General features: G+C 40.9%; 1 protein-coding gene across 4 annotated transcripts in view; it reads right to left on the bottom strand.

The window, feature by feature from the left end:
* The window catches only part of RGS7 (regulator of G protein signaling 7), a 494,238-nt gene that overhangs the window by 156,914 nt on the left and 312,568 nt on the right, over nucleotides 1-24,756 (bottom strand). For 3 of the 4 annotated variants that reach the window (XM_032318237.1, XM_032318235.1, XM_032318236.1), the window contains exon 4: nucleotides 17,369-17,419. The exons of the other annotated variant lie outside the window; for it this stretch is intronic. In XM_032318237.1, the coding sequence (XP_032174128.1) occupies nucleotides 17,369-17,419 (51 nt within the window). The remainder of the gene's footprint in view (nucleotides 1-17,368; nucleotides 17,420-24,756) is intronic. 4 annotated transcript variants of the gene reach the window in all.

Genomic DNA, 24,756 nt, shown 5'->3' on the forward strand with positions numbered 1-24,756 from the left:
AGACTGAATAAAAGTTCAGATTACAAGTGGAGCACACAAGCGAGATTCCAGTGAATTGAGAGGAATTAGAGAGAGGGATTAGAGACTGAAAGCACAATGCAGTCTGTAAAACTTAGAGAGAGGAGAGTGCCTAGGATGGACACTTATCAATACAGGAGTGTTTTGTGATGGAAGAAGGGGGTGGTCGGGACAGACGAGAGAACTGGGAAGGATGGGACAAGCCCCCTGAGGTGGTATGAGAGGTCGGGATAATAAGCTCAAGCAGCCCAAACCCAGACGGGAAAGGAGGCAAGAATGTGTAGTGTAGACACCGGCATGTTTTTTGTGAGGCACAAAGAGTCAAAAAGTTGGCAGATTTCCTCTCTGATTTATATTTTCTCTAAGAAGTTACGGTCTCCTGAGGATGCTGCTAAGGATGACAGAGAATGACTCACTCCCACCGAGTAGGAGCTGTGAGTAGGAAAACACGACTGCCAGGAGACCTAAAAGCCTGAGTGGAGCTGGAAACTGGGGCAGTAATCTACAGCACTGAGTAACTTTTCCAGAACATGTGCACGGTGTCAGGTAGAGACAGGAACACATTGAGATTGACCGGGGATTAGACCCTGTCAGTGGAGTAGCAGAAGGACAAGCTTAGAAAAAACTGGAGCATCTGTGAGTTGAAGTGGTGAACTGTTTTGCTGTTGGTATAATGATCCCTCAGATGTCTGTCTTGCCGGTGCGAGGGGCAGTACGTGTACTGATCATCGCGGCACCCCCAAGGCAGGGGCAAGTACATTTCGTGTGTATGTAATGATTAAATGGATCCTATTAAATGATCCTATCCACAGTCTGCTGACTCTGGTTACTGTTTTATTATAGCATCACATCCCAGGGAGAAGCCTGGGCTTCCATGGTCCTCATTACTCACAGAATATAGGATTCCACAGAGGTCTTGGGTAAGATGATGGGAGATTTTTGCATCGTGTGTATGGTATAATCTAAGACATCGCTACACTTTACCCCATTCTTTGTGTTTCAACGGTCTGCATCCCTATCAATTTGTATCAGTTTGGTTGTATCTTTTCCTGTGAGATGGTGCGCCTAAAATGGGTTGTTTGCTCAAATGTCTCCATTACTAGTTACAGAGGTATTCCCAACCACATAGCCTTATTTAACTTTTAATTAATTAACTAATTAATTAATTAAGTTTTATTGACCTATAATGTATTACATGCCCCAGGGGTACAGGTCTACGAATCATCAGTCTTACACAATACACAGCACTCACCACAGCACAGACCCTCCCCACTGTCCATCACCAGCCACCTTATTCCTATCTCTCTCACCCCCCAGCAACCCTCAGTTTGTTTCCTGAGATTAAGAGTGTCTTATGGTTTGTCTCCTTCCCCGGTCCCATCTTGTTGCATTTTTTCCTTCCCTTCCCACCACAACCCCCAGTCCTACCTCTCAAATTCCTCATATCAGAGAGATCATATGATAATTGTCTTTCTCTGACTGACTTATTTTGCTTAGCATAATACCCTCTAGTTCCATCCACATTGTTGGAAATGGCAAGATTTCATTTCTTTTTTTTTTTTTTTAAAGATTTTATTTATTTATTTGACAGAGAGAAATCACAAGTAGATGGAGAGGCAGGCAGAGAGAGAGAGAGAGAGGGAAGCAGGCTCTCTGCTGAGCAGAGAGCCCGATGCGGGACTCGATCCCAGGACTCTGAGATCATGACCTGAGCCGAAGGCAGCGGCTTAACCCACTGAGCCACCCAGGCTCCCAAGATTTCATTTCTTTTGATGGCTACATAATATTCCATTTATATATGTGTGTATGTGTGTGTGTATTCCATTTTATATATATATATATCTCCTATATATATATTCCATTTTATATCTATCTATATTCATATATATATATGAATCTCACATCTTCCTTATCCATTCATCTGTGGATGGACATCTAGGCTCCTTCCATAGTTTGGCTGTTGTGGACATTGCTGTTAATGGCGGCCCCTGCAAGCTATATCTCCAGGATTTGCTTCAGTGAAGGAACAGGTAATATGCGTGAACTTTGGACAAAATCTGCAGGCAGGTGGACCATGGGCAGAGGCAGGAGAAGGAGCTGCATGAGTTCCTCCTTCCCAGCAATGCCAAGGAGGAGGGGGCTCCCAGCTGCGAGACAGTCATATCTAACTCTTTGCTCTAATTTCTCTTGTAAAGGCTGGGATGGAACCGTTGGGGTGTGGTTAAAGGTAAGGTAAGGCACGGGATGAAAAAGTCTTTTACACTTTTGATAATTTCTATTTATGGTGCTGCATCAGTGACCAAAAGCTTACCAGGCTACCATTGTCCATATGTTAGTAAGTTAGGGCTTTTATCAGATTTGGGGGCCCACTGGGGAGCTGGAAAACATTAATAAAATTTAGGGTTCACATTTATACAAAGGCAAGGCAATAGAAATTTATCTGTTTGTAGAGGGACAAGACAGTCTCCTTCCTTGATGACTGATCACTGCTCACCAGACTGAGCAGACAGATCTCAGAAGAGCTATTCAGGGCTTCACACACCCAACCACCCAACACCTTCATCTCACCTCCTGCTATTGGCCAACACAGATGTGTCCTGCCAGAAAAGCCGACCTACTTTCTCTCCCTACACTATAGGGAAAGAAATCTCGACAACAGCTACTTTTCTAAGCTGGAAGCAAGGGGTCCAACCTTGAATCATGTTAGAAAAGATAGGGTATCTGTAGGGTATCCGGATGCTTTCCAATGGCTTTTCATTTATTGAAAAATTCTCAGGGGAAAAAAAAAAATCAAAGCATAACCTAAAGCACTTATTTCACGTAATAGAAATCATGCCAGGCTACAGATAAATGTTCAAATGATAAATTTGTCTTTTTGTGATTTTTATGAGGCTCTATTATCCTTGCTATGCCTTTGCTTGGGTTTTTCAGTGTGCTATAATATTTCAGCCAAATAAATCATGTTATGTTTCTAATAGGAGCTACTATTTGCTCATAAAACTCATTTTTCCCCATGGAATAAAAGCAATCTCCTTAGGTTGTTTCAGAACCTTAGAGCCGTGGTGGGATAACATCTATTCTTGACTTTAGAGAAAAATAGATTACTTGAAAACTATGGATTGATAACCCTGGGAAGTTTCACTTTCTACTCTATAACTAACAGCTTGTCACGGAGGGTCATGGGAACCTACGGCTTCTCACTTCGAGGTAAACCTCCAACTAGAGTGTGAACCATGAACATTGAGATATGAAAGATAAAAGATAAAGACAACTTATTTAATATATTACTATTCTCTTTGTTAAACATATTCAATTCAATAATATTTAAATGCCCAATATGTGCCAGGCACACTATCAATGCCAGAGACAGGGCAAAGACAAAATGAAGACCTTGTACTCACAAAACTCACATTCTAGTGACTATGTGCCCCAGACCTTGTAAGATGTCCTGAAATCAGATCATCATGTGACAATGGAGGGACAGTTCATGCCTCTGTCAGCGGGGCTGGTGTTATGTTAAGACGTCCTTGAAATAGGTCAGTCCTCAAACATATCCTTAGAAGAGGTCCGTCCTCAGATGCCGTGGGAAGAGGTCAACCCTGGGGTCAGACATGAGAATTCAGAAACTGTGGCCAACAGTGGGATGAAGGAGAGCGGTCCCCTAGGAATCGATTAAGTCCAGACTCTGGGCCCGAATATGCCTGTAAGATTTTCAGTGTTGGGGATGTTGGCCACTGTCCCTAGATGTCAGGAGGGCAACAGAAAAGAGTTTCTAAAGGCCGTACAGACAGATCTGGATGGAGAAAGGGTAACAGTTACTCTCTGTGATGTATTTTCCTTCTGCTAACTGTGAAGCTCAAAAATACCTTGTGAGAAATTAGTCTGGAAGATAGAAGTGGAAGTCCACGAAGAGGTACGGGCTTCCTAGCATACACGTGGGAGTCGTGTCCTTGGTCGGGATCAGAGTGAAGGTATCAGAGAGCCATTGTTCTGGAACACAGCAATCTCTAAAGGGCAAAGGAGGCTCTGGCAAGGACGTGGGCACCGCAAATAGATTGGGGGGGGGGAGGAACATGAGACCCTGGTTCATGAGTGGCCCAGGAACATGATCCGATATGGGGGGGGTGGTGGCAGACACTGAGGGGACTAGCTCCAATAACAAAGTCATGAGAGCTCACTCCTTCAAAGAAGCCTGGAAAGGTATGCTAGAATTTGAGCTGTGGCTATCTGAGTGCTTTTTAAGAATGCTTTTTATTCTCCTCCTTATGTTTCCCAGATTAGCTACAGTAGGTTTATAATGGTATTTTTTTAATAATTCAAAAGGGTTTTAAGAAAAGCAGGTTCATTATAAGGTACTACAGGTGACATCTGACATCTACCCCCAGGAAAAAAGTCTGTTGAACAACATACCAAGCAGGTCTTAGGCGGCCCCTGAGGAAATAACAAAGGAAAACATGGCAAATCGCTGAGTGAAGGCTGAGGCTTCAGCGGTGAAACTCTCAGAAGGAAAATAAACAAGCGTGTGTCCATCATTGCTCACAGAGAGGCCCACAACTACCCAGACCACAGATGTTTTCATGCATGAACCCCAGCGGAGGAAAAAAATCAAAGTGTCCCCAGCAGAGGAAAAAGAAAATCAAAATGTCAGGTTTGCTGAAACAGCCAAGTCACCCTCAAGAGTCTGAAAATCTGCCCCTCCTGCTTTCCGAGGCGCTTCCATAGGGTCAAAGCACTGGTGAGGTCTGGAAGATCCCCTCCGAAAACACTGGATTAAGTTAAAAGAGCAATTATTTCTAGAAAAACAAAATCACAGCCCATGTGCGTGCCTTCTATGAAATGCAGTTAATCAGAATTCTACGCGGTACACACGATACACACTGGTGGGTCTCGATGCCCAGGTCTTCACGAACGCAGCAGAAGGGAGTGATTCTGGATAGTTCCAGAGATACCAATCACTGGAATTGTAACAGAATTTCAAAATTTAAAACCTGTTTTAGTTTTATTAGACACAGAGTCTCTCTTGCTTACAGGGGGATTTTCAAAATATAAAAATCACATTATATGTCAACATTGAGTTTCTTAGACCCCATTATTTTAAAAAGTTTTTTTTTTTTTTAAATTTACTGTGAGAGCAGTAATCTTTATGAATGGTTTTGCAACCAAATGATAGTGAAGAGACAGGTGCATTCATGCCTTGGTAGGATCACATTCCAATCGCAAAGCTTCTGTGGGCTCTGCTCTCATGTGTTCAGTGCGGTTGTTGCGAACATTTCCTGCCATGCTGAGATCTCACAATTGGAAAAACTTAATCAAAAGGACAAACAGCCTTGCTCTCAGCTCAGATATGGAGGGGAAAATCCTAACTCATTCTTCAGTTGGGAAATAAAAAAATACTTTTATCTTAATAAAAGATAAAAGGGCCTGACTTTTCAAATAGCTCACAACCGTCCATGGCTCCCTCTGGATAACGGATATAATCGCCCACATTTCCCTATCCCTTTCTGAGGGGCCGGCCAAATCCTGAAGAACTGACTTATTTCCAGTGATGTCCTAAGCTCCAGGCCTTACTAGCTTTACCAAATCCTTTCTACCTTTCTTTTCTTCTTTATACTTTCTTTCTTTACTTCCTTTCTTTCTTCTATGTAAAACTCCTACTTTTAAAAAAATGTGTATGCCATATCTCTTGTGCGAAACAAAAAAACTCAAGTTGGCTTATTAAAGGAACATGTGTAGACGAAAAGGCTAATAACATAGACAGCAAAGATCTAAAAAGAAGAAAACAACAGAGATGTCACCAGCTGCTAGAAGAATTACACCAATGGGCAATTGAGCTTTTCCATTTGGTCATTACTTTTTTTTTTTTTTTTCCTCCTAGTGCATAGGATAGAAATATCAATCTCTGCTGAGACATGAGATGTGCCTAAGCAAATTTAAACAACTATTCAAAAGTGCACTGAAGAGCTACCTTAGGACCCAGCAATCTCACTACCGGGTATCTACCCCCAAAATACAAAAAAGTACAGGGGTGCCTGGGTGGCTCACTGGGTTAAAGCCTCTACCGTTGGCTCAGGTCATGATCCCAGGGTCCTGGGATCAAGCCCCACATCAGGCTCTCTGCTCAGCAGGGAGCCTGCTTCCTCCTCTCTCTCTCTCTGCCTGCCTCTCTGTCTACTTGTGATCTCTGCCTGTCAAAAAAAAAAAAAAAATCCTAAGAAAAAAAAATCCAAAAGTACTAATCCAAAGGGGCATGTGCACCCGAATGTTTATAGCAGAAATGTCCACAATAGCCAAACTATGGAAGGAACCTAGATGTCCAGCAACAGATGAATGGATAAAGAAGATGTGGTATATATATACATTGGAATACTATGCAGCCATCAAAAACCTGAAATCTTGCCATTTGCAACAACATGGTTGGAACTAGAGGGTATTATGCTAAGCGAAGTAAGTCACTCAGAGAAAGACAATTATCATGTGATCTTGCTGATATGAGGAATTCGAGGGGCAGGGCAGGGGGCTGTGTGAGGAAGGGAGGGAAAAATGAAACAAGATGGGACCAGGGAGGGAGACAAATCATAAGAGACTCTTAATCTCAGGAAACAAGCTGAGGACTGCTGGAGGGGAGAGGGATGAGGAGGATGGGGTGTCTGGGTGATGGGCATTGAGAAGGGAATGTGCCATGGTGAGTAATGTGAATTGTGTAAGCCCGATGGTTCACAGACCTGTATCCCTGAAGCAAATAATACATTATCTGTTAATAAAAAAAAAAAAGTACATTGAAGTCTGGCATCATTTTACTTGCTCAACTTTTACAAGCAAAAAGACAGTAATTCTAATTATATTCCCAGCTGTTTTCAGCACTTTCCTTAATTGTTGGCAACTCTAATAAGTGGAACATAAAAAAAATCTGCCAATCAGGTAAAAATGGGGAAGATGATAAAACTCTGGAGCTGGCATTTATAGGTGCACGTGCGAGCCAGTACAAACCGAAAGAGGGAAGTGGCAGAGAGAGACGACAGCTAGCGCATCTCTAACAAGCGCGTGTGTTGGCATCATGTCTGACATACATCAGGGCTGAATCCCCGCTCAACCTCTCAGCTCTGCTCTAAGCCTTAGGGACCTCAGCTGTAAAGGTCTCTGGATGTGAACGTGTTACTGTTTTGAAATCAGTGTATCTGGATTAGAATACTGGTTCCTTCCTGGTAGCTTCATGGTTTGAAACTTAGTTTTCTGATAGGTCACCTGCTTCATGGAGTTTCTTTCCCTGTTTTCTTTAAGACTAATAACACATATCAAGTTCTCAACATGGTGTTGGCTCACTGTTGGGATTCAGTACACGTGAGCTCTCTCATCTCCTTCAGAGGAGAAGTCAACATCCAGCATGGCCCCCGGAGGGAACCAATGAACTAATAGTCATGTGTTATAGGTCTTTTTCATTGTTATTTGCAACAAAGTCATGGAAGAGGAAATATGAAGGCGGCCAGAAGCCCTAGCAGAAGAGGCTTCCATTAGCAGGAAATGGCCAGTTGGTGGCTGAAACCATAGCAGACGTACCGGGAATGACGGCTGCTATTCTGGTAAGGAAAACTCGTATTTGTGGACTTTATGAAGACTCCTCAGTGTATTTTGGGCTTTGAGTTTTAACTGTGTAGAGCGACTGTAGAGTTACATCAGCCCCATGATATGAGCAGTCTCAGATTCCATTACGAAGTAGAGAATTTAAATGCAAATACAAAACATACATACATCGACACATAAATGGATAAAGGGGGATGGCTCGATAATAAGCTAAATGAGAGTTGATCTCAACGGCTGGATGTGACGGCGTTAGTCACTGGCACTGATTCCTCTGAATGCGAGACACGGAGCAAACACCTGCAGACGACCTCACTTTCCGCCTTGGTGCAGTACTCTCAAGGGTCAGTGGTCACCACGGGAAATGCTCCTGATGATATTAAATGTACAAGGTACCATAATTTTTTAAAGGTGGATGCTAGTGGAATATATGCAGAAAGGAATTACTGCTCAGCTAATAACACACTGAAATGAATACATAAAAAAACCCATAGCTTCTGCTCATCCCACATGAAAATAATTAGAGCAGCGAGCATACTCCTCATGTTCATAGCTATGAAGCTTTGGCTGCAGTAGCAGAGACATGGGTTGGGAGCAGGTGTCCAAGGATAGGAGGAATTTATTCATGTTTTCTTGAAGCATTATTTATAACAGAAAGTGCACATTTGAAAAGATGTATGCTTAGGTAATATCCATTATCTTGAGCTAGATCAAAAGGACCCATCTTGTGAGAGGTGTATGTGATGGCTCTGACCTATGATTTCTTGCATGTCATCACCACAATGTTAAACAATGTCTTAGAAACCCAGAAGGCTTTCCTGTAATGCATGGTTCATGAGCATCTGAACAAGAAATAACCAAGGAGTTGCTTTATTTCTTTCACAGCGAATGGACAATGGAATGCAGAATGGACAATAAAATGGGTATTTTTATAAGCTTTTTTTTTTAACACAAGAGTCTAGATTAATTAGAAGAGTGTTTTAAATATTTCTGTCCTCCTGCTAGCCAAGCAAAATTGTTGTCTGAACAATATGAAGAGCATATAGAAAAGATGCCTTTTTACTTTGACTGTAATAGACACGCATTGGAATACGTAGACAATGGCTCTAACAAAGGGTATGCCCAGGATGCAGTAGCTAAATAGAACACCAAATCTATGAAAATTAATTACTTCAGTCCAAAAGACACAATGCAAAGGACCATACGGTTGGGTGGATCCATGTGCCTCTCATGGTTGTCAACCACTTAAGGAAAAGTAGAATCTCAGCCTGAAATAGTTGTGCCAAAGGAGAAGACACACGGGCTGTAGACTGGGAGACCAAGGTTCTATTTCATTGCATAGGTTTTGGCGTGATTTTGGATATTTGTGCTTTTCTCAGCTGACTTACCAATTGTGAAATGTGTATGTCTGCATGACTACTTCAAGATTTGTTGGAGTAATCAAATAAGATAATCTATTTAAAATGATTTGGAATAGCATGAAATACTTTGCAGGTACAAAACATTATCAAGGATAATGGATGCATTCTATACTTTCTCGATTCTGATACATCCTCACATTCCTTGGGCTAATTCCTCTGACAAGCCAACCAAAACCATGGGATACAAAGGCTATTTGTAACAGAGTTTTATTAATTCATAAACAGAATTTTGATCATTTTCTCTAGAGGACTTATGGAGGGTTGGGAGGTAAATGACAGACTCTAAGGGTAAACATAATGAGTTGATTTAATTAATTCAGGGACAATTAAGATACTCCATCCAGTTAAATGAGATGTAAGCAAAACATCTGGTTGTTTTGTCTGAATCTCAATTTTCCAGATATTTTTACAGTAGATAATACTTCAAGAGGAAGAAATTTTGCAACTATTGAGCATTAAGCTTTTATTCTGGATAAATCCATATTTATTTTTAATCTTATTCTTCTATCTGCATTTTAAGTCATTTCTTCTATGGGTATGGTTTAGATAAATGTCTTTCTCTTGACTCTTCCCCAACTATTTAGAAGAACACACACTGAGTCATCTTACTATCACTTCAATGGAGTCTCATTAGTAAAAATCGAGGAAGTGTTGAGAACTGACTGAACTTGGTACTTTAGTCAATGACTAGAGAAGATGTGTGTCCTCTGCCATTACGTTCTTTAGATTTGACTAAAGCAGTAAGACCAACATGTGAAATAAATGATAAAATTAAGTAACAAACTGAGTAGTAGGAAATGTAAATAATTAATGGTCAAGAAAAGCAATTGGGAGCTGAGTTATGGAGAGAAGTCCTCACAGAAGGGTTTGCATTGGAAGGCTCATATAAAAATTGCAAGCATTTTAAAGAATTCAGTTCAGCTAACTGTGTTTGCAAATGCTCAGAGTTTTAAAAGAATCTGGCCTATTTAAAAATAAAATCAAGATTTGGGCACACTTGAATGCTGACTCATTTAAGCTTCACAAGACATTGTATTAAAAACATTTTGCTGATGAAGAAAAAAAGAAAGAGAGAGAGAGAGAAAGAGAGAGAGAGAAGTTAACTGAGCTGCCCAGTCTCCACAGCCAGTAAGTGCCTGAATCAAAATGCGAGCTTGAGTACGTCTGCAAAGCCCACGACTCAACGTCAATGCCAGGAAGCCTCTCCAGGAACACTGGGATCCCAAGGAGTGTGGGTGAACAGAGAGAAAGAGAAAGGTGGGGAGAGCAGGGTACTTCTCAGAAAACCCAGATATATTCATGTTCTTCAACCATCCAGGAGTCACAGTGGGGCTCATTTCAAAGCCTGGCATTCATCAGACTGAGGCTCTCAAGGAACTCCCTACCTCGGTCAGCAGTACTCCTAGAGCTTGGCAAGAGTAGCTCTTCCAGGGAGAGGCAACAGGGATCACAGATGAGCAGGGAGACGTCAAGAAGTTACTCATGTCCGTCAGGCATTTGGTAAAGGGTGCCAACCTTCACCGAAGCTTTGTCTTTTGATAAACCATCTCAAAGTATCGTCCATAATTAATGACATGATATTAGACACAAAGCATGTTCACTAATAAAAGATGACTAAGTCCTGGAGGATAAATTTTGCAAATGCAAGCCAAAAGCTAACAGTCCATACCACAGAAAGGCAGATCTGAAAGACGGAAGAAATACAGATGAGGAAGATTTTTGCAGTCACTGCCCAAATTTGTTCACATACCTCTCTGCACCTATACTCTTGGACAGCCCTTCCCTACAGTGGCTCTGAATTTGGCCATGGTGCTTGCCTTGGCAGAATAGAAGTTTGTGTTGTGGTTGGAACTCTGAACTACTCTAGTAAGAATCCATTCCTAGCAGTCTGAAGGATGAGAGACTGAGACGCACTAACTGACAACCCACCAAGCACCAAATATCCCCTCAAATCCTAGATCGTCCAACCCAAGCACCTGGCTACAATCCAGAAGAAAGCCCGGCAGAAATCAACAAAGCAAACTCCCAGAATTATGAGCTAAATAAAACAGCTGTTTATTTTAAGCCACCAAGTTTACACAGCAAAAGCTAATTGATATGGTGGAATACCATTTCAAGCAAGGGGAAAAAACCAGCGAAAGGTATTACATCCTTGTTTCCCACATAGAGACCTGGTAATCCAGAAGGATCATGCTGCAAAGACGATGTGGTGTATGTCCAGGCAGAAAGAGCTTGGGTTTCCTGAAAGAATCTCACGCCTCCGAATGCTGGGAGAGCAGCAGAATACTCTTACGTAACTAAGAGTAAGATAGAAAAACACCATAGGTCATTGGGAAGCACAGCACACATTCCCGCTGTGAGGAAGAATCACTTCGTAGGCGCCCAGACTGACCTTGGCGGAAGCAAAGATTGTAAACAGACAGGAAGAGGCCCTGTCAATGGGAACAAAAAACCACAAAACCAGTGGAGTGGACCAGCTGAAGACATGGTGGTAGACATCATGCTTCCCAATGGGTGCCAATGTGGGCAGAGATGCACCAACGGCTAAATGCTTCCTCTCGCTCCCCTGCCCCAACCAACAGTTGACGTACATCAATCTTCCTCTCTATAATGTCAAAGTGCTACTTTATTCCATCAGCTAGGCTCTAACTCTGAGACTAATGCAATTTATTCTGTGCTTTGTATTTTCATACCTATTCTATGTTCTCAGTAATAGAGTTGAAAGGTATTAAAAAATTAACTCTTTGCACTACAACCACATAAGCGAAGTTTTTAATAACTAAATAATCATCAATAGCAACCAATCACACACAAAAAACCAGAAACCTGCATTCAGCATTAAAAATTAGGGAAGGGAGGTGCCTGGTGGTTCAGTGGGTTAAGCCTCTGCCTTCAGCTCGGGTCATGATCTCAGGGCCCTGGGATCGAGCCCTGCATCGGGCTCTCTGCTCAGAGGGAGACTGCTTCCCTCTCTCTCTCTGCCTGCCTCTTTGCCTGCTTGTGATCTCTCTTTCTGTCAAATAAATAAATAAAATCTTTTAAAAAAAATTTAGGGAAGGATGCCAAAACACATGCCCCCAAAGTCTAACACTATACTATCTTTTGGACCAGATTGCAAAACCGTCCTAGGAAAGCACCATGGTACTAGGTTGAGAAGACTTTGGAAGATGACTGCGGTGGAAAGGTCCGAACACAGAAGAGAAGGAAGCACATGACTTTGGAGGCTGTTCATTGGAGGCACCGAACAGCAGAGTCTCTCCACCACGTGCCGAGCACACAGCACGGAGGTCTGGCGCGCCCCCAGCGTGCAGGCAGCTGGAAACTGACAAAGCAGACTGCAGGGTGCGAGTGTGGCGCATGCAAAGGGCCCATCACCGTCAGAGACAGTAAGGCACCACGAAGGAACCACGAAGAGGTCCTGGGGCTGGGATCGCTCCCCGCTCCTCTCCTTCCCACTATGCTCCGTCTAACTAAGAACTAGAGCTAACCTGCTAATGCAAACTAGTACCACCAGCCCTGCAGCTCCTGCTGCGACGAAGGGGAACTGTGGCACTGAGTCATGGAAGACAAGCCAACCGCCCTGCCAACAGGCAAACCTCCGTCCTGGGAGGAGTTCTTTATGTTTGAGGAGAAGAGGCGGGAAAACAATTTGTAAAACAAATCCACGGACATTTCTAAGACATGAAACGGCATGAAGCAAACGTAACGACAGTCTCTTCCACGTGCAGTTAAAACAGTGAAAGTGAATGACACTGATGTAGTGAAAGAAGGGAGGAGAGATGACTCACGGGACAGCAGGCTGTAACGAGAAGGGGCGTGCCAACGGGCAGGGGGAAGTACAGAACCGGAGAGAATGAAGAAAGCTCGAGATGCGGAAGACTTACTCTCTCTCCATGACCAGCAATAAAGAGCTGACTGGCCAGTGGAGGAAAAAAAAAAACGAATGCTATAATGTGCAAAGTGGACAAGTTTACCCAGAGGGAAAAGGCAGGGAAAGCACTAAGACAAGCACAAAAAAGAAGAAAGTGATGAATGATAATTAGCTGTAAGACGGAATAAAACATCCTAGGAAATGCTGTTTCAGTAAATGCTGTTTCAAACGAATAAACCAGAATAAATAAACAGGAGAGTGATTAGACATGATAACAAAAACAAATATAAGACCAACTATACTTATTAATGTTTTTGAGCAATTATTGTGTAATAAGTATAGTAATAAATACTTGATTACTTTTTTTTTTTTTAGCAGTAGCTGCTTTATACACATTAATTCTTTAATTTTCAGGAAAGCACTAAGTAGTGGGCATCATTATTATATGCATGCTAGATATGAAGAAATGAAATCAAAGTAATAGAATAAGAAGAATTTTTTTCAACTTAAGTAAACCTGAATCAACAGAGTTAATGATCTACCAGATCATACAAATAATACGAACCAACCAACCAACAACCCCCTAGCAATTGTATACTTATGTTTTGAATTTCAAAGATAGGGAAGACATCACAGAAATCTAGGCAGGGGAAAAAACACACACATGCATATAGATATGTACATATATATGAAAATTTATATATATATATAAATTTTACATATATATGAAAAATTAGTTTTCAGATTTTGCCATAGTGAATGCATGAAAGCAATGAATTAATATCCACAGCGTTTTAAAGAAAAAAGTTTATCTCACCTACATTGTATCTAGTTAAGCTGTCAACACACACACAGGCAACAGAAGTTAATGTCAGATACACAGGGGCTCGGGAATTGAGCAAATACATCCAATCCCAAGAAACTGCTGGAAGAAATATTCCAGCCTCACGGTAAATTAGTTAAAAATTCTAACAAAAATAATATTTGGTAAAGTAGTGTCATAGAAAACTAGCATACATAAATCAATAATATTCATATGTACAAATAACCAGTTAGTAGATATAAGTAAAGAAAAGAACCTACATATATTAGTAACACAAAGTAAAATAACTAGGAACATACTTAATAGGAAACATGCAAAACCTATATGGAGAAACTTTAAAACACTCCTGAAAGAAACCAAAAAGCAACCTTGAACAAATGAAAAGACACAGGATATTCTCAGATAGAAGACGGATGTCTGTAACTGGTCTGGGAAGGCAGCAGGAGCAGGTTTAAGAGGGGACAAATCAGGGTTCTATTTTGGTGATGCTCAGACTGGCCCCTGAGAGAGGCCGCATATGCACATATGCAGATAGAGTAGCACAGAACACCAGGAGAGCTCAGCATGAAAGCTACGAATCTGCCAAGTCCCCCACATGTGCCACTGAGCACCAGTGTGTATATGGAGAAAAGAAAAGTACCTAGGACAGAAACTTGGACATTCCAACATTGATAGATTAGCTAGGAGCAGAGACCTGGCGCAGAAGACCATGTGGGTCTTGACAAGGAACAAAAGCCATGAGTATGACACCCTAGAAGCCAAAGATAAGTCAATCAGGGAGGGAATTTCTTCCCATGTTCCCAGTGCCTAGCCCATGGTAAGAATTCAGAAAATATGTATTAAATGAATAAAGGTATGAAGAAATCAAGGAAGAAATAAACTTCTAGAAAAAATATGGTAAAAATGGATCCAAGAGGTAGATGAAAACAAAACTTTCGGATGAACCCTGCATGTGTACTACAGTGATATGAATGTACATGAACATAACAAAAATAATCCTAAATTCTAATTAAAGGTCTAGATATAGCTTTATTTTAAAAGAATGATAGAACATGACAATTTGGGGCTCCTGGTGGCTCAGTGGGTTAAGCCTCTACCTTTGGCTCAGGTCATGATCCCAGGGTGCTGGGATGGAGCCACGCATCAGGCTCTCTGCTCAGCAGGGAGCCTGCTTCCTCCTCTCTCTCTGCCTGCCTCTCTGCCTACTTGTGATCTCTCTCTGTCCAATAAATAAATAAAATCTTAAAAAAAAAAAGAACATGACAATTTGTCAAATAGTACCAAAATCTCTAGTAAAACAGTCAGCCAGATGTGCACTGAAATATTATGATAGAAATGGAAAGGTATTAACTATTCATTAACACAATATTGAACACTAAGTGTACAAATAATGTGGACTCATTGGTCTTACAAAGACCCTGAAGACCATGCCACTTTCTCCCCGTTTTCCCAGATGGACCATCAGAACCTGCTCCTATCCCCAGGCATTGGTGTCTTCTTCCAACTTGTCACAAAATCCTCTTTTAACAAATGACTGACATCTGGAACTTCCCATGACCCGGAGAAGTCTTCAAGCAAACACTTGACAACCACCCAGAAGCCTGGCATGAGGCTTATTTCATTCTCATTTAAAAAATTTCAGGGGCGCCTGGGTGGCTCAGTGGATTAAGCCGCTGCCTTTGGCTCAGGTCATGATCCCAGGGTCCTGGGATCGAGCCCCGCATCAGGCTCTCTGCTCAGCCTCGAGCCTGCTTCCTTCTCTCTCTCTCTGCCTGCCTCTCTGCCTGCTTGTGATCTCTCTCTGTCAAACAAATAAATAAAATCTTTAAAAAAAAAATAAATAAAAATAAAAAAATAAAAAATAAAAAATTTCAGAAAATGTATATGGTTGAAATGAAGCCTCTTACTCTAAGAACTATCTGGTCTCTCTTTATGAGCAGTTCCAAAATGCTATGACCAATTTCATACACACAGTCATCAGTTACTTTCACGATCTCAGTTATGTTCCTGACCGTATTTCAACAGAATCATGCGGCCAGACATGCATTTCTGTGTGCAAATCTGTTATATCATTAGAATAGTCATCAAAGCTTCCCACTTTTCTCAAAATCTAGCTGCTTACTCTGCAGAGGTTGAGCTAGTTCATTCAAACCAACCCATCAACCAACCATGAGTCTTTCAGCCAGTTATAAATATGAATGAAGAACATGGACATTCTTTCCTGAATATGATCCGTTTTACCTTTCCATATACCTCCTAACAAAGCTTTACAACTTCCTTAAACTGCTGAGTGAGCAAAAAAAAAATCAGTTTTTCATACAAGTTATAGCTAAAACAGTATCTCAGGTGCAAATTATAAACGATGCTTCTAATTAGCTTATCATGTACCTTTTCCCTGCTTCCCAGACTATCACTGAAGAGCCCTGCTGGTCTTAACTCACAAGAAATACTCTTGAATCCACTTCACTCTCTGAGCAAGAGAATTTTTAGTAAAACAGTAGTTTCTTGGTTGTCCATGACTCTGACAATCTGTTTTCTTTCTTTCTTTCCTTTTCTTTAAAAAAAAAAATAATAATAATAAGTAAATAAATAAATAAAAAACATTGGAGGCTTTTGTCTGGTGCTCCAGTATGTGAAGTGAGCCTGAGTTGAGACTAGAATGTAAATCTTGTAAGACTGTGACTCCGGCCCCAGGAATCATCTGCTCTTTTCACTTAGTAACAAATATGATGCGGGCAACAGGTGCTTCATCTTGACTTGGTTTAATCCTTTTTAACCTGCTGGGAGAGGTATTCTAAGCGCTCATGTACAAATGAGCAGGGGGTAGGCAAAGGCATTTATGTGTCAAATTATATGGTTTGTTGTGTATAGTGGTTGGTGTATTGTCACTGTTCACTACTGTGTCATTCTTGGTCACTGTAATACCAATTTTCATAAGCTTTTTGTTTGTTTCCGTCACATCTTCTCTAAACAATACATCTCACTTTCACTCGAGGGATGTAAGTTGGTTTCTCATGTGAAAGCTTTTAAGTGACATTTTTAAAAAGTCATTAAATGCCTTCCATGTGTAGGAATTTGTTCTAGGCAATGTACAAGGGGGGGCTGGTAGAAACTGTTCCCAAACTCTGGAAATTAGCTTAGCGAAGTAGAGCAGACATAATGTTCACCACAGTGAATGGCTCCATGACTTACATAAGAGCATTAAAAAAAAATCATGAAGGCATGATCGAAGGAATAAAAATCACAAATAACATTTTTTTCAAACCTCATGCAAAAACAGAGTTAGGGAAAATTATAAATTAATGAGCTTTACCTTTATGTGTTTTATAAAGGGAAATCTCATTACTTTATAATCACTGGCTATATATCTATAATTATTTATGAACACATACATCATTTACCCAGTCTACAGTTGTCAATCAGCTGAATCAAATGTTATGAAATGGAACATTAAATATGGGAAAAATTGTTAAAACCTACTAAGTAAATTTCAGTTACATTTTGTTGACTACTGTAACATTTGTATAGATACAGAAAGCATACTTTAAATATAACGGTCATCTTTAAGATTTGCTTGCTTGCCATATCAGCCCTAAGAAAAACATATTTCTTAAAACCACAAAGAAAATAATTCTATCAATGGGAAAATGATTTATTTACCTGGATCTTCTATAGTTAAGTTCTTTATTAACCACTGAACAATGTCTGACCCTAGAAAAAGAAAAAAGAAAAACACAAATACTTGTGAACATTTGTTTATACATGTTAACTTTAAGAACGCTCAACTTTTGGCACTCATATTAGTAGGAAAGTTTGTTTTAGTTTTCGCATAGATCTTTTTTTTTTTTTTAAATCAAAGTACAGTTGACACACGAGGCTACCCCAGTTTCAGGCGTACAATACAGTGACTCAGCGAGTCCGCGTGTCATGGATGTGGCTCCACCTGTCCCCATCCGACACCATGATAATTCCACCGACTACATCCCCCCGCATACCGTTCTTCCCCATGACTTATTAATGGTGTAACCGGAAGTCTGTCTCTTCCACTCCCCTTCGGCCATTCGGCCATCCCTCCTCTGCTCTCTCCTCTGGCAATCATCACCAGTTGGTTCTCGGCATGTATTCCTCTGAGTCTCTTTCTGCTTTGTTTCAGGATTCCACCTATTAGTGCAATCCTACAGCATTTGTCTTCCTTTGTCGGACTTATGTCACTCCGTGTAATACCCCCGTGGAGGTCCATCCATCTTGCAAATGTGAAGAGGCGCCCAGGTGTAAACTAGTAAACTATTTAACATGAAATATTTAAACACGAAGGTTTAATATGCCGGTACTGGACAAAACGATTCATTCATCTGTTCACTGGATGATTGCTTATTGAGTGTCCACTATGTGTGAAGCAGAGTTCTTAGCATGGGACCGCCAGTACTTTGTAAGATGGTCCTTTTACCTACTCTCAAGCCAAACCAGATTTTTTCTTAGCTTTTGAAAACTCCTCTGTGTTTCAAGTGTCCGTGTCTTTACAGGACTATTCTCTTTGACCGAAATGTCTTACCACTATTTTCAAGACACTCAAGATTCATTTACACAATAGAACTTTCCTTGGCCCTCATTTCTGTCCACTGAGTTTAAGCAACCTCCATTGAAAGTGAAATGTTATCTGTGTAGTCCTGTATGGTGGCACAGATAACACAATGTTGCAACTGTTTATCTGAATAAAGTCCTTGAGTACCAAGTGAGGCGTCATATTCATCTTTCTGCATTTGGAAAAAAGCAAGTGTTTGATAATGTGCGATGAAAAAAAAATGAGCAAATATAGGTTTTCAGTTCATACAGAATACGGGAGGCAGGGTCTGCGGAAAATATAATGTTTGAGCTAGATCTGGATATATGAAAAATACAAAATGTAGTTACTGAAGGCCCGTGTCAAAGTTAGAAGGGGGCCAGTAGGCAGCAAGAATGACTGCATTCTTTCTTCACACCCCGTGCGGGGAATAACAGGGACGGGACACGAATAAGAGCATTCACAGTGTGTTCAGCACATCTTGAATTCCAGGAGAAAGAACTAAGATTTTTTCCTATAAATTGGGCAGAGGAAGGGAGACATGGAACGTTCTGCTGTGTTTTGTTTTAAACAGAAGAACGACCTTATCAAAACAAGTTCAAGGAAATCGATTGGCAATGCATGTGGGAGTTCTTTGGGCCGGTCAGAGAGAAAGCAGGGAAGCCAAATTTCCACTGGTTGAGATCCATGATTGAAAGGAAAATTACTGAACCAGTTCCAGGTACAAGTGAATTAAAGCAAAATGAGAGTCTCGCTTCAGGACTTTATGACTAGTTAGGCATGGGGGTGGCCAGTGGGAGACCAGGAGGGGAACTCAGGGTTCCCAGGGCAGGATGCAACGTGGATGGAAAGAATGGTGAAAATATGAGCAGAATGGGAGAATCATGAAGACGCCTTGATTTACCCAAAATATTCCTCTCTACTTAAATTTGGTTTTCAGCATCATTCATTTCAACAAAAAACAGCCAAAAATCCATTTGAAAATAGTTGTGCATGTATAGTAAGCCTCATCATGAAATGAATGATGAAATTTTGTGTGACCTAAAATTCCACTCCCACCTCTCAGAACCTGGCTTCCATCGCGCCTGAGACGCAGCCCATGACTGACATTCACAGCGGCTACATAATTCTTGCTGCTTCCTGCAGAAAAGTTCAAAACTATCTTCAGAATAAACTTGGGGCACCTGGCGGCTGTGTCAGTAGAGCACGCAGCTCTTGATCTTGGGGTGGTGAGTTGGAACCCTATGTTGGGTGTAAAGATTACTTTAAAAAATCTTTAAAAATAAAAATAAAAAAATAGGGGCGCCTGGGTGGCTCAGTGGGTTAAGCCGCTGCCTTCGGCTGAGGTCATGATCTCAGGGTCCTGGGATCGAGTCCCACATCGGGCTCTCTGCTCAGCAGGGAGCCTGCTTCCTCCTCTCTCTCTGCCTGCCTCTCAGTGTACTTGTAATTTCTCTCTGTCAAATAAATAAATACAATCTTTAAAAAAAAAAAAAAATAAATAAATAAAAAAAATAAGATGTGTGTGCATTTTTTAAATGACTTCATGTGTTGAATCACTTGGATTCTTTTACAACGGTTACTTTTACAACTGCCATTACAACTTCATCCCGGGGACGAAGATGGAGTCACCTCGATCCTAAAGCAGCTCTAAGGGAAGGCAGGGAGGGAGACTGCTCACAAGAACACAGATATTTCTCAGTGTTATGTTCAGCCTTATAACCTAACTTATCTTGAGCCATTGTCATCCCTATAAAAAATAGGAGGGGGACTCAGTTTTTCAACTAGGTACGTATCGATACTTGACCCCTGCAGAATTCCAGGTACCCAAATCTCACGCACTATTTCCAGGTACCTTGCTCATTTTCCATATTTGAGCATCGACTTGGGGAACATATGTGAGCAGCCGCTGGAAATTTTCCATTCTTTTGAAGAGAGCCAAACACTGGTTCCAAGACTATAATTTTCTCTTAGTGTGAAAAATGATTTAAAAATGCTTTTAGGGAAAGTTTTTTTTTTTTTTTAAGGTTTCTTCTTTTTTCTTTTCTGAGCAGAAAGAAATACAAAGAAGCTTAATTTGAAACTACATTTAACTCAGGAAACAGGAAACTTTCTTTCCTAGCCTCGATTTGAGCACTTCTGTTATGGTCATGTTCTTAGGGAAGCTCTGAAAGGGATCACTGGACCAATGGCAATATCACTTAGGAGATGTTCTTAGAGCCGTTTTATTGTTGTGTGTCACCCCAGTATCCTTATGGTTTGAAGTTAGAACATTATGAATGACTTTATGGTTAAATATATACCCAAATCCACCATATTCGCCTGTCGTGCATGCATGAGAGCAAGACCTTAACTCTCAGAGAGAGGCAGACACAGAGAGAGAAAAATGTCAGCATCTGGATGGAACCAGAACACTGAAAGAAAAATGTGGTATCGCAGGCACCTTGAGAATGACAATTCAGATTTAAAAGGGGTGCCTTACAGACAGGAGGGTGTAGGAAAGAAAGGCACATTTCCAGCAACATCCCAGCCTTTGTCTAACGAATAGATGAACAGATTTGTGTAAATGTACACATCCGGAGTATTTTAGACTTCCATCCATCTTTTTTTCTGAGGGCTTTGCAGTAAAATAGAGAATTTTTTGTTGTCTTTTTTGCTTTTTTGGTGTTCTTTCTTTTCTTTAAAAAATGGCAATTGGGGAACCTGGGTGGCTCAGTGGGTTAAAGCCTCTGGCTTCGGCTCAGGTCATGATCCCAGGGTCCTGGGATCGAGCTCTGCATCAGGCTCTCTGCTCAGCAGGGAGCCTGCTTCCTCCCTCTCTCTCTGCCTGCCTCTCTGCCTACTTGTGATCTCTGTCTGTCAAATAAATAAACAAAATCTTAAAAAAATGGCAGAAGGGCTCTTGAATAGCTACAACATGAAGTTTGTTGAGAAATGCAATAATATCTTAAACCCCGAGAAATAAAAGAAAAACCTGTATGACTACAGCTATTGGGAACTTGAACCCTGAGCAGTATCTACACTCTTGCTTTGAATTCTTAGAGGTTACTCCTGTAGCTCTCACAGTTACAAAATTACATGCTCCCTCTCCTTAGCAGAAGAAGTAGAGGTTTTATTATGGCGCAGTCCCAGGAATCTGATTTGAACAATGAAAACCAGCAAAACAAACAGGCAAGGGAGTTCCTGGCACACTGCTCAGCGTTGCCCACGTGCTGCACTGTTTCTGACTTCGATGATTTGCTGATGCTATTCCGCCCCCATCCCAGTTCCTTCAGCCGATTCCAACTCAGTCCAGACAGTTCAGGTCACACAGTAACGACTCCAGGAAGCTGCTCACCCCACCCTGCCCGCAGGAGGCTGTCATTCGTCTTTGGATCCCAAGCACCCAGCCCAGTGTCTGACGTGTCAAAGCAGATTAGTAAGACGTTAAAGAAATGTATGAATTGATAACAAGGTTCCCTCTCCAGACCATTCTTGAAAAAACTTTACAAAAAGATGGTATCCATCATGCAAAGGATATTTGGCCGGCATGAAATTTTCATCGCTCATAATCACCTGTCGCGGTGATAATTTTCCCAGGTCAGTGCTAACCCTTTACCCCTCCACCCATGATGAAAGCAAAGCAGTGAACGATGTCTAGACCCCAGTATTATTTCTCACCGAAACCTGAGTGCAAAAGGGCTCCCCCACTCTGCTGTGCTGCCAAGAGACGCGGCGGAGCCAGACCCTGTGTCCTGAGCCCGCATCACTCCCACGGCAGCTGTGCTCCTCCTACGGATGAGGACACACTCTCAGCTACAAGTGTCGGCCACAGCCAACCAGACCCTCAACTGCAGGTTCACAAACAGGAAAATACTGTGAAATGTTTGTACCTATGATATCGGAAGACTTTGTAAGCCACCAGAATGGTTATACTTTTGGTGTATATCCTTTACAAAATAATCTCTTTTTGTAAGTTCTGCTAAAGCCATTTGTGAAAACTTTAGCTTTTAATCGGCGGAAGAGGCTGAAATATTCCTGAGGTAAAGGCACTGACCTTTTGAATATTTCTCTTTCAGGAAAATATATAGGCTTTTTTTTTTTTTTTTTTTTTTGGCTTGAGGCAGAGCTCCTGGGTTGTTTTTCCGAGCAGATCTTTAATTTAGATCATGACAATTTATCTGGATTTTTAAACTTTTTTTCTTTTAAAGATTTTATTTATTTATTTGACAGACAGATCACAAGTAGGCAGAGAGGTAGGCAGAGAGAGAGGGGAGGAAGCAGGCTCCCTGCTGAGCAGAGAACCCAGTGCTGGGCTAGATCCCAGGACCCTGGGATCATGACCTGAGCCGAAGGCAGAGGCTTTAACCCACTGAGCCACCCAGGCGCCCCCTGGATTTTTAAACTTTGTTGTGTAAGTTCCATAAGCCATAAAAAGATTTCTTCAGGCACAAAGCAAGGATTCTGGGGCCCCTTCAAAGCCTAACAAGCTGAAAGGAAAGGCAGCAGAAATGGCAAACAGCAAAGATGACAATAATCCAAAGACACAAGGACATCGAGATGATCCTAAGGACGGCCGCCCACCCTCTCCCAGAATCAAGAAGATTACTGACCAAACAGAGCAGATTTTTTCCAAAGGGTGTTCTGAGCACCATCCCCTGTCTTGTGTATGAGATGGTGTGGGGACCTGTGGGAAACGCTGTGGAATTAGGCCAAGGAAGGGAGAAGTGGTTCCTTGATGTGGCCTTTATTGAGATAAAGAACATTGTGAAAAATCAAGAGAAGGATGAGATTGCAATGTTCCCTCGGAACAGAGGATATGGGATCCTTCTGAAGAACATTTTTAAAATTTTATATTTTTTTCATTTCACAATTCTTTAGACTCACAAAAGATGCAATAAGTAATAAAAGTGTTAAGTGTGCAAATATAAATTTTGCATTAGGTAATACACTAGAACTTACCAATCATAAATGAGTGATTGATTGATTAATCAATTAATTAAGCTGCTAGGCATAAAGAAGAGATTTGAGACCATTCTTGTTCTGAGAACATAAACCCCTTAAAAGTAGAAAGAGGCCATGTCTAGCTGTTAATGGTGTCTCTGAGGGACATATGAGATGGAGAAAACACGTACTGATTGATAAAACTTTCTGTTAGTGCAGTCTCAGCTGCCACAGGAAGTTGGAATAAATTGACATTTCCTGAGTTTTTCCTGCAGAATAGGGTATTTCGCATACATTTCCATGAAAAATCTCTACTTCAGATTTCAATAGTAAATTTTCAGAAATGCAACAAATGAAAATGTCCAGAACCAAAATAGGAATGAACCATCCAAAATGCATATCCAAATACGCCTCTCTCCTAATGGAAGTTTGCAAAGACCTTCTCGGCACCTGGATAGAGTCTGAGGACTTGCATGGCACATAAGGTCCTTCCTGGCTTACCTCCTTTTTCTACCTCTCAGCCTCAGCTCCCACACTTCCCCCTCCTGGATTTTATAACTTGAAGAGAATCAACCTGAACTTCTTTAACCATACATATCCTGATGCTTAATACTCTGGGCTTTTATAGACACTGTATATTCCAGTTGGAACAGCTTCCTCCACTCAAGACAATATCATATCCACTTCCTATGTTGAATACATAGTATCTACACCACTAGGTTGTAAAATCCTCAAGGACTTGAGCACGGTACCCAATAGAGTCTCAAGACCTACAAGTCAGGATTTGAACTGCATTTCTCAAAGACTGAACTCGGAATATAGTGCTCCTTAACACTTTGTAATCTTCCTGTGTTTTGAGCTAGTTATTGAGATTCCTTAGCGATCATGGCTACTGAAACAAGCTTTATACTTTCAATGCTATAAAACTAAGAGTCACTTGGTATCTTTGGATGAAGAATATCTTGTAAAATAATCAAACTTCTAATAAGCTACAGTTAAATTTGAACAGTACCTTTTAAACTAGAAAGCCTCCATTTTGAAAAATAAGAATAGTTCTATATAGATAAATAGATGTGTCCTGTTGTCAACGATATTTATACTTAAACACGTCTACTTTGCCACATTTGGTCAATGAATTTAATACATTCAGAGTTGAAAAGTAATTACACTGAGGCCCACACTACATTTTGGCAATTTCATATTTTTTTCAATCATTTTAATACTTTAACATTTGCTCTTTTTCTAATTTATTGGAATTATTTACATTGTTATATATATATTTTTCATCCCATTCACATCTGCATTGATCAGGACGTTTTGTATACTTTAAAAATTCTATTCCTAATGCTAGTATATTTCCTTGTATATACTGATTTTAAAATCGAGCAAGCAAAAGCATGATGCATCATTAAACTTTTTAAGAATAGACCTACGTTCTAGAGAAGTTTAAGGTTCACATGATATTGAACAGAAAGTGCAGAAATTTCCCATACACCTCCTGCTCTCGCACAGGCATAGCCCTTCCTAGGATCAACGCCCCATCCCTACATTTATTATATTTGAT

Source organism: Mustela erminea, chromosome 17 (assembly GCF_009829155.1).
Source record: "Mustela erminea isolate mMusErm1 chromosome 17, mMusErm1.Pri, whole genome shotgun sequence".
In the NCBI taxonomy this organism is placed as follows: domain Eukaryota; kingdom Metazoa; phylum Chordata; class Mammalia; order Carnivora; family Mustelidae; genus Mustela; species Mustela erminea.